The sequence below is a fragment of the Stegodyphus dumicola genome, chromosome 2 (genome assembly GCF_044657685.1).
Source record: "Stegodyphus dumicola isolate Sdum_Otavi_A_Nest chromosome 2, ASM4465768v1".
NCBI lineage: Eukaryota > Metazoa > Arthropoda > Arachnida > Araneae > Eresidae > Stegodyphus > Stegodyphus dumicola.
In genome coordinates this window covers 91,416,959-91,433,799 of record NC_140769.1, presented here as the reverse complement: position 1 = coordinate 91,433,799, position 16,841 = coordinate 91,416,959, and the positions used below count along the sequence as shown (strand labels likewise).

The window sequence follows — 16,841 nt, the reverse complement described above, 5'->3', positions numbered from 1 at the left end:
TTGATCTCTTTAAAGCGTATTTTCACATTCCAGTAGCAGATAAAGATAAAGAAAAAACTGCCATCATCACACCTTTTGGTCTTTACCAATTCAGTGTCATGAGTTTTGGTCTCAAAAATACCCCGCGACCTTTCAAAGGTTCATCAATGAAGTTTTTTATGGCCTAGACTTTGTGTTTCCATATTTGGATGATGTGTTGATTGCCTCTTCTTGCGAGGAAGAACATCGTTTACACCTTAAAACAGTTTTCCAGCGTTTAGATAAATATGGTCTCCGAATTAATATTAGCAAATCAGTTTTGGGAGTACCTGTAATAGACTTTTTGAGCTATCAAATATCTGCTGAAGGTTCAAAACCTCTACCTCAAAAAATTAAAGCTATCACAGAATATCCGTTGCCAGAAACTATACACCAACTTCGTTCCTTCTTAGGACTGATCAATTTCTATCGTAATTACATTAAAAATGCCGCAGAAACTCAAGCTCCTCTTCGTGAACTTTTGAAAGGATCTACAAAAAACGATCGACGTAAAATACTATGGACCAATGAAACCAGAAAAAGTTTTGAAAAATGTAAACAAGATATTGCTCAAGTAGCGTTGATGGCCTACCCCAATTCGGATTACTCTCTGGCACTTCTCACAGATGCATCCGATTTGGCTATTGGGTCAGTTATTCAACAAAAAGAACCAAATGGATGGAAACCTATTGCATTTTTTTTCAAAAACGCTTAATGATGCCCAGAAAAATTATAGCGCTTACGATCGCGAGCTTTTGGGTATATATTTATCCGTTAAACACTTTAAACATTTACTTGAAGGCCGCGATTTTACTATTTATACGGATCATAAGCCCTTAACGTTTGCTTTTAAGCAGAATCACAACAAAGCATCTCCCAGACAACTCAGACAGTTACAATATATCTCACAATTCTCTACTAACCTACGCCATATAAGTGGTCAAAACAATGTGGTTGCAGACAGCCTATCTAGAATTGAGGACATCGATTCACCTGTTGTTGATTTTGACCTGATAGCAGATGCACAAATTAATGATGATGAACTGCAACAGTTGAAATTACATTCCAAATCATTGCATATTAAACACCACCAATTACCATCAGGAAAACTCTTATATTGCGATACCTCTACTTCTAATATCAGACCATTCATACCTAAAACTTTTCGGATGAAAATATTTAATGCAATTCATGGTTTAGCTCACCCTGGAATCCGAAGTACTGTAAAAGAGATTACTAAAAGATTCATTTGGCCGGATATAAAAAAAGATGTTAAACAGTGGGCTCAAACTTGTATCGATTGTCAGAAAAATAAAGTAATTAAACATACAAAATCAGAATATTCTCAATATCAAGCACCAGACGAAAGATTTAGTGTTGTGCACATTGATTTAATTGGGCCTTATTCACCTTGTAATGGATACACTTATTGTTTGACGTGTATTGATCGGTTTACCTCTTGGATGGAAGTGGTACCGTTATCAAATATCACAGCAGAAAATATAGCAAGAGCCTTTTATGAACATTGGATAACACGATTTGGTGTACCTTCTTGTGTTATTACTGACAGAGGAACTCCATTCATTTCGGAACTGTTTCGAAATTTGGCTTCGCTATGTGGAGTAAAGTAAACCATACAACTTCTTACCATCCTCAGAGTAATGGGAAAATTGAACGTCTACACCGTACTTTAAAAACAGCTATTAGATGTCATAATTCTCTTCATTGGACAGAAACATTACCAACAGTTCTTATGGGTCTGCGAGCTGCTCTACATGAGGACTGTAAGTATACAATAGCTGAAATGGTTTATGACAAAACTATTAAATTACCTGGCGAATTCTTTGAAGAATCAAACATGCCAATATCTAATGATAATTTTGTAAGTAATCTTCGAAATCAGATGGCCCTCTTAAAGCCCTATCAATCCAAATCCAAATGTAAACAAAAGATTTTCATCCCAAAAGATTTGTACACATGCTCGCATGTGTTTCTGCGGGTTGACAGAGTAAAAAAACCTTTGGAGCTCCCATATGAAGGACCCTTTTTGGTACTGCAAAGAACCCCGAAATGTTTTCTTCTATCAATTAAAACTAAACAAGTTAGTATCTCTGTGGATAGGTTAAAACCAGCTTTTGTGTTACAACCTAATGAACTTTTGTATCCAACTTCAAAAAGTGATCATACATCTGTGCCAAGTAACCAAACATCAGTGCCAAGTCAGCAACTAGAACAACCTAAAAAATTAACACGATGTGGAAGACAAGTAAAACTTCCTGTTCGTTTCAATGACGTTATTGACTCTTCTTGAACTTATAACTCTTTCATATTAATTTAAAACTTAATTATGTTTTTTTGTGTACATAATTTCAATTTATATATTTGTATCAGTGTTATTTGTATAGATATTTGTATCTTCTCTCCCACCATGTTTTCAGAGTAACGTAACTTTGTTACTGGTAGGGGAGTGATGTAGGCAACAATTATTATTGGTCATAATAACTACAACTACTTCTACTGGATAATAACTACTACTTTCACTTCACCTTTAGTTTCAGTTTAGTTTCTAAGGTTGTCATGCCTGAAATCAGTAAGGAGTTAGTGAGGGCTACAAAGAATAATAAAGATGTTATATATGGAAAATATTGATTCTTGCTTTTTGATTTTTGCTATTTAAATTATTATAAAAAGAACTTAGCAAGCAACCACATCTCCTTCAAAGAAATCAGATCCTTTATCAGTGAATGATCTTGATAATGCAACCGATATAAAAAGTTCTTTTCTTGGTTTGTATTTTATCTCAAACTGATATGGCTGTAATCTTATACGCATTCTTTGTTAGTGATGGGCAACTTCGGTACTTTCTTGTACCCGGTACGAGAGTAACGGTACCCGGTACAAAATACCCGTTACTCAAGTAACCGTTACTTTGAAAAGTACCGAAAACGGATTTCAAATACCGAGTACCCAAGTAACGATTTGGAGTACCGAAGTAACGGTTTGCTGTACCGGAGTACCCTAGTAACAATTTGGAGTACCGAAGTACCCTAGTAACGATTTGGAGTACCAAAGTACCCTAGTAACGATTTGGAGTACCGAAGTGTCCTAGTAACGATTTGGAGTACCGAAATACGAAGCTAACGATTTTGCGCACTGAAGGTGACAAACAGCCCCGTCACCACGTGTTTGATTTTATCTGTACGGAGTAAGATTTTGAATATCAGAAAACATGTCAACTACGGAAGTGTCTGAGGAGCAGGCCATTCATGGACATAAGGAGCGCATATCACCATTTCGCAAATACAACCAGATACTACTGTCCTCGTACCAAAACCGAAGTGAGCTGAACCCTCATCGATCCTCCAGTAACGAATACCGAAATACCGAGAAGAGACGCATATTTTCGTTACAAAGTAGCCGAAAAGCACCCGTTTTCGAAAATACCGAAAAGCACCCGTTTCGGTACAGAAGTAACGAATACCGAAAAATACCGATTTCGGTACTGGAGTAACGGGTACTTGTACTTAACTAGTAACTACTTGTACTAGTAACGGATGTACCGATTTTCAGTACCCGTTACAAAATACCCGGTTCGGTAGTACCGACTCATCACTATTCTTTGTAGTTTTACATGCATTTATTTAATGGCTTTTTGAAAATTACTGTGGAAAGTTTATGGTCACTTTCCACAGTAATATATTTTCCAAATATAGTATACTGGTGAAATTTCTCACACGCAAATACAATAGCTAAAGTTTCCTTTTCAATTTAAGCATAATTCTTCTGTGTATCTGTTAATGCCTTAGATGCATATGCTACTGGTAAATTATTCTGCAGTAAGACTGCTCCTAGTCCTTCTTGAGATGCATCTACAAGCATGTTTATATCATAATACTGTAAAACTGGTTTATTTACTAAGACTTACTGGTACTAACTTACTTTACTGACTTCTTTACTTAGCTTACTGGACTTACTTTACTGACTAAGTAAGTAATTATTAGGCTTATTTACTAAGACGTTTAGGCTTTTTCATGTACTGCATTCCAATTCCAGATAATTTTTTTTTCAATAAATCTCTTGAACATGATGTCAATTCTGATACATTAGGTACAAATCTAGAAACATATGCAATCATTCCTAGGAAAGATTCTAATTCTTTCACATTTTTTTTGGTGGTTTTATATCTAGAATAGCCTTAATTTTGTCTTCATCTGGTTTTAAACCATCTTTAGAAAATATATGTCCCATATATTTCACTTCATTCAGCCCAAATTCACATTTATTTAAATTAAATTTAACATTCTTTTCTCTGGCTCCGTCCAACAACTTCTTTAATCTTAAATCATGCTCTTTTTTTATCTTTACCCCAAACTAATAAGTCATCTATATATATTTGAACTCCTTCTAAATCACTAAAAATTTCAGAAAAACTTCTGTAGAAAACTTCTGGTGTTGAATTCATTCCATATGGCAACCTCAAAAAACAATATCTACCAAACGGAGTGTTAAATGTAGTAAATTCACAACTTGAATCTGACAGTTTAATTTGCCAAAATGCTTTGTTTGTATCTAAAATACTAAAGACATTTGCATTTGTCATTTGAGATGAAATTTCTTCAAAGGTTGGTATGTGATAATGTACTCTCTGTATATTTTGGTTAAGGTGCTGAGAATATAAACACACTCTTAAATTACCATCCTTTTTCCTTACTACCACTAATGAATTCACGAATTCTGTTGGTTGGTTAACTTTCTTTATAATACCATCTTTTTCCATTCTTGCTAATTCCTTTTTTAATGGATTTAATAAGCTAAGTGGAATTTTCCTACAGGGTTCTATTTTACCAACAGCTCCTGGTTTTAATTTAATATGATACGTATATCCAGTTAGATTTCCAATTCCTTTAAACAAATCTTGATATCTTTTTAAGGATTCTGGTAACTTTTCATTGGAATCAGGATTTACTGTACAAATCCTTTGTATTAGGTTTAATTTGTGCAATGTAGGTAAACCTAAAATAGCTGGAACAGTTTTATCACATGCTACGACTTGAAATTCTACTTCATCCTTGTTCCCTTTTCATGTTTCACATAGTAATTTACATTTTCCGAATACATCAATTGTAATGCCATTGTAATTATTTAAAATGACTTTTGATTTAGTCAAACATTTATCTCTTAAATTTAATTGTTTAAATTTAGGCAATGGTAACACATTACACTGAGCTCCAGTATCCAACTTAACAAATAAATATTTAGATATGTTTACTTTTAGTTTTTCAAACCATTCTGTTCTATTTTTAGAAAATGGTTTTTATCTTCTACTGACCCTAAAATATATTCATTACAATTATTATGTAACTCATGCTCTAAATTATTCTGTACGACATTAACATTTTTATAAGTGCACGTTTTAGAAAAGTGATTTTTCTTTTTACAGTTCAAGCAAATCTTATTATAAGCAGGACAATTGTATAACTTATGAAAAGTTCCACATTTTCTACATGGTTTTGGATTATTGTACTTATTTCCTTGATAGTTTGAAGAAGAATTAGTACTTTGTTGCTTTTGTTTTACATGATAGTTTTTCTTACAAGGCTGACTTTTTTCCTCTGAAGGTAGAAAATTATTACGTTTGATCGCTTTTATTTTATTTTCTTCAGTTAAAGTTTTCAGCTGAAGTTCTGCTAATTCAGAAGTTTTACACATTTTAATACATTTCTCCAATGTTAATTGATCTTCCCTTAAGAATCTATCTTTGAGATTTTTATTTAGAATTCCACTTACTATTCTATCTCTTATTAAACTAGCTTTTAATTCTGAAAATCCACAGTTGCTACTTAATTTCTTTAAATCGGGTAATAATCATCAAACGATTAACCTACATGTTGTGTTCGACAGAAAAATATATGTCTATCAACACTTTCGTTTGCTTTCAGTATGCAAAAATTTTCGAAAGCTTCAATTACTTTGTCAACATCCTTCTTATCTTCTTCACTTAAATTAAAAGTATCAAGTGCTTCTTCACCAATAATATGCAATAAAACAGCTACTTAAATTTCAGGTGATTTAGTAATACCACCAGACGCTAACATATAAATTTGGAATTTTTGTTTCCATTTCTTCCAATTTTCGCCTAAATTACCTTCGAAATTTAGATTACTTAATGGCTTTAATCCATCCATATTTAAGTTAGGACTTTAAATAGTTTATATATACGTATTTTTAGCCACTTCAAATAAAAATAAACAGCGCACTTATGAGCGATAGAAGTTTCGATTTCACTATAAACAACTTTCCATCATATTTTTGTTTGGAATATCTTTACCGACGCTGCATGGTTCTCCAACACAGATTTTCTTTTTTAATCTACGACCGACTCGACTGCCCCATGTGTTGTTTTTTATATGTTGGTATGTGCTCAGTGATGATTACCAAGTTGTACACAAACATTGTTTATTCTACATTGCTCATCCACCATTCTAAAAGCATCATAATGAAGGGAAGTATTAAGTAAAGGGGCTAAAAAATGAGACTGGCGAGCGATATTGCAATTGTAATTTCTTCAATATTACGTCCGACTGTTACGAGGTGCTGTATGAAATTTATTTTCATGGATGATAACACTTCATCGCAGAGGTGTATTGCGGAGTACATCTGGAGATCCAAGGATATTAATCGCATGGACCGACGAGCAGACTTTTGAGGTCGCAGTTCTATCGAACACTCATCTCCTCCCTCTGCAAATGGCGGGAGGAGGAAAAACACAGAATCTCACTTCCTGTGCTGAATTGGGAACCGGCAAATTACCCTCCCCCCCCGAGGAACTTTCATATCGTTTCTAATACATTACGGCGCTGGGAAAGTCGCATCGGAATTCAAAGTGGACGTATTCCAGACTCTCTCATTCTGGTTGTTGTTGAGCATCGTAAATTATTTTTCACCTGTGTTTTTTGGAAATTAATATCTGTTAAATTACTAATTAAATTTTAATCTAAATTATTTATTTAATGTTAGTATGCTAGTTGTGCATTTGTTTTCACATTCGACTGCTGAAATATTTCATACTAAAGTAAAAATCTATAACGTCTTTTGGTTTTTGATACTAGCATATTTGCTATTGAAATTATATAAAAAAAGTAAGTTATCTTATTGCTCAAATTAATGATATGATTTATTTTTTATTTTGTTGAGAAATTTTTTAAAACATATATTTTATTCAGAATGCAATTTGTAACATGCGCATTTATTTTTTCTTCCATTCCTTTTCTCTCAACTCGAAACGCTTGATTTTCCCACTCGTTGTTTTGGGTAATTCTTTCACAAATTCAATCTGCAAAATGAGAGAAAGGGAAAAAAATTGCATGAAAAATCATTTAATAGATCAATAGATCCAAAAATTTGATTCACGTTTATTTGCATTTTGGAAAGATTTTCGATTTCCAATTAAAATTAACAGAGAGAAAGCCTGGTTATTAATAATAGCTAATAAATTCAATTTTCAAGTATTGTTATAGAATCGGATTAGTAGTTAAATATTCTACAAATTTATCGAATCGATATATTTTAAGACTGATAAAAAATGTAACTTAACATAAAAAAAAATTGCTGCGTGTTGAAGGCTAAAAGCATGCTACATAAAATGTTGCTGATATGTTAGTTTCATTACTTGCTTCCGTGAAGAGCATTAAAAAGTAGAATGTGCGGAGAATTTTAGCTAAAACTGAGTGAGGCATATGTTATACATTTAGATGAAACGGTAGAGAAAAAACTGGAGATATCTGAATTCAAAGTAGGAAAGTGCCAGCCAAAGTCTTGGTGAAACAGATTCAGAGTGTATGCTTGCTACAGAACTAAATGAAAAATTAAGATTAGCAAAAGAAGGCCTGTTAGTTAATAAAGACTTACTTGAAAACTTAATTCTCTGAATCAACTATGGAAAAGGAATTACAGTAGGTAAAAAATTGTATATAGAGTTCATCTTCTATGAAAAGTATTATTGATTGCTACGTTAAATATAGAAGATATTGATTTCGTAAGATTAGTAAGCGTAAATATTAGCATTTTTCGAGGAAATAATTAATTGTATTTTTGTTGAGTTATCATATAGGGAGTTAATAAATTACTTTTTGCATAAGTATAACAACATTATGGCAAGATACTGTAGAGTAAATTAATTAATAAGGAAAATGAGCACTAATGATATGTTAAACTGAAGCTAATTATTACTTTATTTTTCTGTATTTAAACTAATTAAAGATTTGATAATATGTGTATGCATTATTAATGAATGAATTTAATTGTATTTTTCAAATCTGTCATTTCAAAAAATGTAAAAATTTTAATGCTTCAGGTTAAGAACATATCCCTTCACTAATTTAGTTGCTTATAAAAAAATATTTCAATGAAAAGCAGATGAACCCGAGTTTACATCAAAAAGAAATGTGGTATTAAAATTTTATGGAATTTAACCGCTAACAGTATTAAAAATCATCTGATTAAAAATTAGCCTTATATTTGATTTGGATGAAACCTTCTTTGATCATATTCTGTTTAATTTTTTTAATGTGCTAACAAAGTTTTATTTCTCATATCTACACACCGGTGGCCATTCAAATTGCTACACCATGTAGGCGGCATGGAACAAACGTCAAATTTTCGTGAGAGGTATTAAATGCTAGGGTGGTACAAATGATTAGAATGCGCACAAAACAGGATGCGTAACGGCATCTACATCGTCTATAAATGTGAAGATTGCGCTACTAATTTCTAAGTAGGCCGTCAGATAGTGTTTCGTATCCAGTATCAGGTGTATAATTTGATTTACAAACTATGTATGATCCAAAAGATCCAGAACCGACGGAGCTATCGAAAGCGATTGCCTTCATAGAGAAAAATGCACTCTCAATTGAGCAAATACTTCCTTGCATTCAGATGAATAACTTTGACCCAAGAGAAATTTTTGCACAAACAGGTAAATTCTCTAGCCCTTAGCCCGTCGAGTTATTTTCTACAAATACCTTTAAAACTGTCACCAATTTTGGACCGAGCTTCCCTTAAAATGTCGGGAAAATAACCCTAAACCTCTGAAAAATGCCAGCTACTGCTATTGTTATTTCTTTCCCCTCCCTGAATACTAGATCAAGGGTTCCGACTGTAAGTGAGATGGATTACTACCATAAATATTAGTACCTGTAGATGTGAGTTGTCAAGAAAGTTGCAAATGACTATAATAGCTTCCCCGTGATGACCGTCCGAATGCCGCAGGGTACAGGTGCGAATACTATCTTAAAGGTTTTTCTTTCCTAAAAGACTCTTATTTTGAAATAACTTGATTTTAAAATTTACCCGCTTTTCTTTTATTATTATTTTTCATGTTTAATCTAAGTTACCCAAATCTCTGGGTCATTGATTATCATCAGAATTTCAATGCAGATTGGTTAAACTGCTATTAATAAAATCCATATTAAAAAATATCTGGTGCAATATTCATTCCTTCTGTGAGATTGATGAAACATTTGAAAAGCAATGTTTATAGTTCGATTGCATTTGATATTATTTCTGATTTTCCATGTATTTGTCATAAATTAGAAATGCATTTACATGCAGATAATAATTATTTTAAATTTCTTTTTACTTAAATATTACCTATAATTTAAAATATTTAGCATAATATTTGAATAATTACTATGAAAAATATCTGTTTTATTATTTCTGGCAAATTTAATCAACTTAACTTGATGTGACTTTTAAACTTGCTTTTAGAGAAACTATAACTAAATATTAAGGAGATTTCAAAATTTAAACTCTTAAAGCATATTTAATGCTGAAATTTACTTAGTTTTTGAAACGGGTGTTATTTTCTGAAAAGATTTCGTTTTTTGAATGAACAATATATACTTAATGTATACCAAATATGTTCTTTTAAGTAAAGTTAACTATTCAGCGAGCTAAGATTTGGTAACTGAATATCTTAATTTCAAGAGCGGAACAAGATTTTCATGATTATACCTGGATAGCTAGCTGATTTGAAAAAGGGATGGGTTTCAAATGTGACTTTTTCATCTGATTTATGAAAACAAAAAATTAGGTGATTCCAGGATATAGCATAAACATTTGCTTTAAATATCTTCTCGATCTCAAAGAAATTAAATTTGCCCTAGGTATAAATAAATAATAATGCCTTTGTTTCTACTTTTTCTTTAGCAATAATTTCGAGATTTTTTTTTAATACAAAAATTATGGTATTAACTTTTAAACACCTGATCTGTTTTTAAGAGCAATAAACAAAACGTTTAGGAGTTATTTAAGGGCTGAAACATTGATAATATCAGTGTCAAATTTGCATTTCACTTTTTTATATACGTTCAAGATATTCTGAAATTGAATTTTAACCTGAAATAGTTTTTCTTTATGAATTTTCAGTTGATCATAAATTTATTGACTAAATTTAAAAATTCTTGCCTTCCCGTCCTTGAAACACCAGTACACTTTGTCTGAAATAGGATTAAAAACATTATCCTATAACAGAAGCTGAAAAGGAAAGATGACACATAGTTAATAAGAAACAATACCATGTTGTTATTTTATTAGCTTATAATATAATTGTTCAGTATGGTATTTTTGTAAATAAAGGGTATTATTGTACATTTTGTAAAAAATAAGTAAGATTTATATTTAATAATTATAACAATTATTAATTATTTAATAAGTCATTATAAGATTATAATTCAATATTTTTTGTGGAATATCCTTTTTGAGGATATTTTCTTCCCTAGGAATCCCAACATTCAATTGTTTGAAGCATTAAGTTCTAAGAAATTGTCTTGCTTCAACGTAGAATTAATTATTCACATGAAGTCCCTTAACCAAAGAAAATGCCTTACAAGGGTGTATTTTTGAACAACAGCTTTTATTAGAATAAATATTTTTATTTTAATACTATTACTAATATACAAACAAATATTTACGTTCACTAGAGTGAATAAGAGTATTGGATGTTGATGTTTGTTCTGGATTTGCGGCTAGCAACCAAACAAGTTAGAGGCTTGATGTCTTTATAATTTTCCTCATGCGTTATGCGAGTTCAAGCCAATTTCAATTTGAAAATTTTCCAAGAAGGTATTCTCTTAAAACAGATAGTCCAGGACTATTTTAACAACTGTAAAAAATAATCTATGGATATTTTTTGTTACACGACAGCACGAGCAAAATGATTTTCTCTGCAAAAATATATGCACCAGCACTGATTATCGGCCGCCGTTAAGTTAACTATATCTCTTATTCTTTGCAGTACTTTTATTTATTTATTATTTTTTTTTTTTTCAAAGAAAGCTTTGTCAGTAAAATGCACTATTTATAATCTGTATTTTGTTCTTCTGTTATGTAAATAACCAACTTAAAATACATATTTCGTAAGCTGAGAAAGCCCAATAGCGCGCGAGCGGTTTCTTTCTATTCAAAGGTGCCACCAGCGGCCGAGCGGTAAAGTCGCTGAACACTGGTAGTTCGGTCCGAGGTTCGAATCCCGCGAACGGGCTGGCTGCATGGGCGTTTTCGTGGTTTTCCCCATGTGTAACGTGTATACGAGCCAGTTTCCCTTAGAAAGTCCTCCACGAAGGCATCCCTCCCCCTAGGCAGATAGCCCTCGAGGCTTTGCCATAATCACACACACACACACACTTTCTATTCAAAACTGTTTAGCGCATGTTACCTTATTATAAAAATCTGATGTGTACACCACATGACTTCCTTGTACGGAATATTAAATTATACGCATTTTTTCTTGCATTTCGTTTAAACTTATTGGATTGAATTATATCTACTTCGCCGACAGCGCATAAACCACAATAGAATAAATGCATTCTTTAAAATTCACTCTATTTGTTTACCATAGCGACACTCTGGCGCTAGATTCACTTAACAGTATTATATTTCGTTCATAGTATAACACAGAATGCACAAAATTTATATCATTTAAAGAATTATCTAATCGTTGCCTCATGTTCTATTCAAATCCTATAATAAAGCTAGAACGATGTATAAAAGCAATTAAGCAAACAAAACAAAAAAGAAACAGTTTTTCACAGACGATTGAGTATTTCTCATTCAATTAATTAAGTTCTCACTTCGCGACAATACAAAAATACATAAAAACTCAAAATATCAATTTTCTTCTTAATTACTTATTTCTTAGAAAAATTCCAGAAAGGATTAAGCATGATTTAATTCGCAATAATAAATGGTCAATGTCAACATTCACCATGTACTAATGGTGAATGTTGAACATGTAACAATATTATATTTTCTTCTCCGTAATTCAGTCGCGAATAAACGCACTTGAGACTTGAAATAAGAACTTAAGAACATGAGAACCTAAAACACACAATACATTCAAAATGAGAAAGGAAAATAATAGAAGTTAAAAACTTACTTAATTATACAGTACGTTCTAAATGAGAAAATAAAATAACAGTAATAAAAATCTTACTAAATTATGTGATTCAAATCTTATTTATTGCAACAACTTAAACTATTATGGCACTTTATGATCTCTCTTTTCGACTTTCACTAGAGCATATCTGTGATTTTCGACATACACCGGTGAGGGTCCGAATATACAAGAATGTAGTGCAATATTCGATCTTTCACCGACGTATTTGGTGAATGTTGATATTCTCCGGTGAAAGTCGACATTCTCCAATTTCGGTCTTTCACGGTAACATATATACGTTTGGTGCGGCCGATTGCAGCTAAAATACGAGGTGCACATCTACATGTTATAGTAGTCCTATATACAAAATTTCAACGTTCTGAGGTTACTCGTTTTTGAGTTATAGCCATACATACGTATATACGTTCTTACAGATGCCACGAAAAATTCTCTTCAGAATTCATTTTAAAGCAGTTTTATAATTTTTTTCGGAGGAAAAGAGTCTTTTATTCTGTCGTTACGTACAGATATCACGCAAAAACATTGTTAAGTTGCATTCGAAAGCGGTCAAAATGGATATTTTCGTTGAAATATGTTGCCTGAAACTTTTCGCGATTACAATACTTCGTTTTTACTTCGTACAAGAAAGTAAAAAAGGGTTCAAATTGGTTTTCAGCTTAAACATTATTTTCAGTATTAAACATAACACCAATTATGTCAATAGTATTCAATATTAATCGTAGGTTTGTATTCATAAATATAATGTACACAAAAGTGGCAGTAGAATAAATTTATATGAAATTTTATATCATAAAAATTTAGTTTAGAATTGTTCACAGCACTGGAAGATTATATTCCTAAAAGGAGTTGCGTCTCGTAAAGGACGTTTAAAGGGAAAGAATTCGTATTCGTTCACATGAGGAAAAACGAAGAAACCTCCCCTGCAATAAACCCATTTGCCGAGATTTGAATTCCTTCAAATTACCAGTCTTTAGCGAGCTTACCGATCTTAGCGCTCAGGGGTCACGCATATTTAAAAAATTGCTTATGTATTATAAGAAAAGGGGAACAGAAAAATTTAGAAAATGTAATAAGAGCACAATAAGAATTTAATTTACTTAAAAGAGCATCCTTTTGTTGGGGGGGGGATTTACAGAAAATAGTAACGTGTTTTCAGCTGAGTTCATTCATCAGAGAAAAACTTTGCATGTAAAGCTGTTTTTTTAAATGTTTCACTATACAAGTAATACAAAATGAAGCATAGAAATTTTTTTCTCACATGAACCCAAATGCACGCATTACCCTTTCCTGGATTTGAAGAACTCACATAGAGAGAGTAGAAATACGGACAACAGATTTTTATTGGTGTCTGACTAATAGCTTTGGGAATAAGTAGTCTTTCAGTCACTCAAGCTCCGGTGCATTCAAATGCGAACGGTTCTCAGAAGCTATTCGAACAAACAGGGCCAACGGGTTTAGTTATACTACATTACAAAGAAGATAAAAGTGGCGTCCACTATGTTAGAGGAAAGGCCTTTTGGTGGTGAAATCTGTCAATGCGTACATCAAGGGTTGGCCTCTTATCTGTTGATCTACGTCTGTAAAGAAATACCTCAGAAACGTGTTTAAAAAGACCACTTCTATACTTCTAAATACTTTCGTTCTGACAGCAAGATTTTTAAAAAAAATCAAGTTGTTTTCAATATAGAAAAAAAAAAGTAATAAGCTAATTTAAATTGTTTTTCACAGAATCAAGTAGGAAGATAAAATATTATTATATTTTCGTAGAGATTATTTTGCGAGTAATGTTTTTCAAGTTACGAAAATCTCACCTAAGTGCATGTATTTTCAAATCAGATTTATTTAATGCCTAATTTACTAAGTTGTCTTAATCGCACTTTCGAACATATAAAATATACATTAATACATACATAAAAATGAAATAAAATTTGAAAATAATGCAATTTAGGAATTAGTGTATTAAAATAATTAAAAATTTGTTGTGATATCACTTTTTACGTTATATGCATTTATTTTATTTTTGTAATATGCGTTTAAATTTATTTTATTTCGGTATATGCATTTATTAGCCTTTGTTGTCAAATTTGTCCGATTATTTGAATATGGCAAAGCAAACGGGATCTGTCTGTCTAAGGATAGACAAGTCGCCGTGGTAGGCTTTCTAAGTAAAACTCACTCATATCCATGTGACTCACATACATGGGAAAAACTATGAAACCCAACCATGCAGCCAATTTGTTCCTTTTGGTTTCAGTGCGAGTGGAATTACTAGTCATCAGCGGTCTTAGCTAGGTGGGCCATTATTGGGCTCTGATAGAATTTGAAAACCTGATAAATCGTATTTAATAAACATAATATCAGTAAAATGCTTGTATCGGACATAACTAAATCTCGATATAACACATAATGACACTGATAAAGTGAGGTGTTATATCACAGAATTCTGATACTAAGCGGAATATACATTAATTCTACATATAGAAAATTTTAGCAAATTTCGCGGGGAATGTCTGTCGTCAAAATCCTTATTATATACATCGTTATTTTAAATTCATTGCATATCTCGTATTTTTACTCTTGCCTCAAAACACATTTAATTTACAAATGACTTTATTTAAAATTAATAACTTTATTTCCCTATAGAAATTTCTCTTGATCTTTTCAGTTATAGGATAACACGCGCGAAACAATTTTCTCTTTACAAATATATGCGCTAGTAAGAAAATGCACTTCGACAGCAACTCATTTCGATAATGGTAAAATTTTTCTAAACATAAGAAGTTTGTTACTTAAATTCATTTTTTCATTAAACAAAACACAAAACAGAATGAGACATTATTAAAAATGTTTCATTGACATTTCATATTTTGAAAACAAGAACATTGCTATAAAAGCAAAGAAAAAAAAAAAAACAAAAAAACAGCATATTTCATTTAACGGGGACCAACTTTGACGCATAAAATTTTCAATGCAAAATATTTTAAGCATGTTATGCTGTAATCGTTTGGTTTATTTAATTATGGCAAAGCACTCGAGAGTTATTTACATAAGGGAAAAGATGCCTTCGTGGAGGACTTTCTAAGGGGAGCCGGCTTGTGTACACTTTACACATGAGAAAGACACGAAAGCATCCATGTAGCTAGCCTTTCGTCGGGATTCGAACTCCGGATAGAACTACCAGTATTCCATTGTGGGCTAGCTTGGATAACGGAAAAGATCAAAATCTAAATAACAAATAACAAAAATCAAAATCTAAATAAAAATAACAAAGGCAAAATGATAGCCTGTATAATACAAAGTTATTGCCATTTCAATAGCATAAAGTGACTTTCGCGATATTGTATTTTATTTTATTTTATTGACAAAATATACGAGGACTATTTGGTAGTTTGACCTGGATTGAAACCTCTGTGAACTGGCTCACCACATCTGCGTTTTCGTGAATTTTACCTATATGTAACACCGGTACGAGATAGTTTCCCTTAGAAGGTCTTTCACGAAAGCATACCCTCTTTAAACAGATCGCCCTTTTCGAGCTTTGTCATTAATCTAACAGTCCAAACGTAATTCCAAGCGAGGACTCGTAATCAGAGCACGTCTTCGTGAAGGATTTTTTAAATGAGATTGGCTTATATTCGCGTTAAATATAGGCAGCAAAAATCCACGAAAACTGCCATGTAGTCATCGCGAACACATAGTTATTGGTTTTTAATTTAGTTTGGTTTTATGTGATTACGGCAAAGCCTCGAGGGCTATCTGCCTAAGAGGAGGGATGCCTTCGTGGAGGACTTTCTGAGGGATACTGGCTCGTACACACGTTACAAGTGTGGAAAATCACGAAAACGCCCTTGCAGCCAGCTCGTTCGCGGATTCGAACCTCAGACCGAATTACCAGTGTTCAGCGACGTTTACTGATCGGCCGCTGGTAGGTCCCAATTATTGAGTACCAACCGATTAATTAAGTTACGAATTTAATAACTTTTATTCGTAGTGCTGCTATCAGCACTGACATTTGGAGAGGTTATTTTCTAACGAAATTCTTTTAATGTAATTGATTTAATTCGTTAGCTAATTGTTCCTCTGACTAATTTTTGTGCGCAGTATATGTAACTCTTCCATACATTAACTGTTTTACTTAACTTACACTCCAATTAATTTTAAGCGATTTTATACCGGTAGATTTCTTTCCAAAAAAGTTCCAAGAAATGCATACTTTTTCCCTAGACTTTAAAACTAATTTGTATTTCAAATCTTAATAATAAAATTTTTAAAAACAAATATTTCTAGAAATTCCTGCGGCATATGAATTTATTCGATTTAATTGAAGTTTTCGAGTAGAATATCTTCCTTTCGACATCCAAGAAATTTT

The 16,841-nt window shown here is 32.3% G+C and overlaps 1 protein-coding gene across 12 annotated transcripts in view; it reads right to left on the bottom strand.

Annotated features, from left to right (window-relative positions):
• Positions 1-7,179: 7,179 nt before the first annotated feature.
• The window catches only part of LOC118189641 (acyl-coenzyme A synthetase ACSM3, mitochondrial-like), a 129,571-nt gene continuing 119,909 nt past the window's right edge, over positions 7,180-16,841 (bottom strand). For 11 of the 12 annotated variants that reach the window (XR_015039494.1, XM_085810883.1, XM_085810884.1 and 8 more), the window contains one exon: positions 7,180-7,351. Coding sequence is in view for 10 of the 12 variants with exons in the window: in XM_085810883.1 (XP_085667009.1) it covers positions 7,265-7,351 (87 nt within the window). In the remaining 2 variants the exon portion in view is untranslated. Of the gene's footprint in view, positions 7,352-10,482; positions 10,552-16,841 lie in introns of all 12 variants that reach the window. The other variant, XR_015039492.1, reaches the window with a different exon arrangement.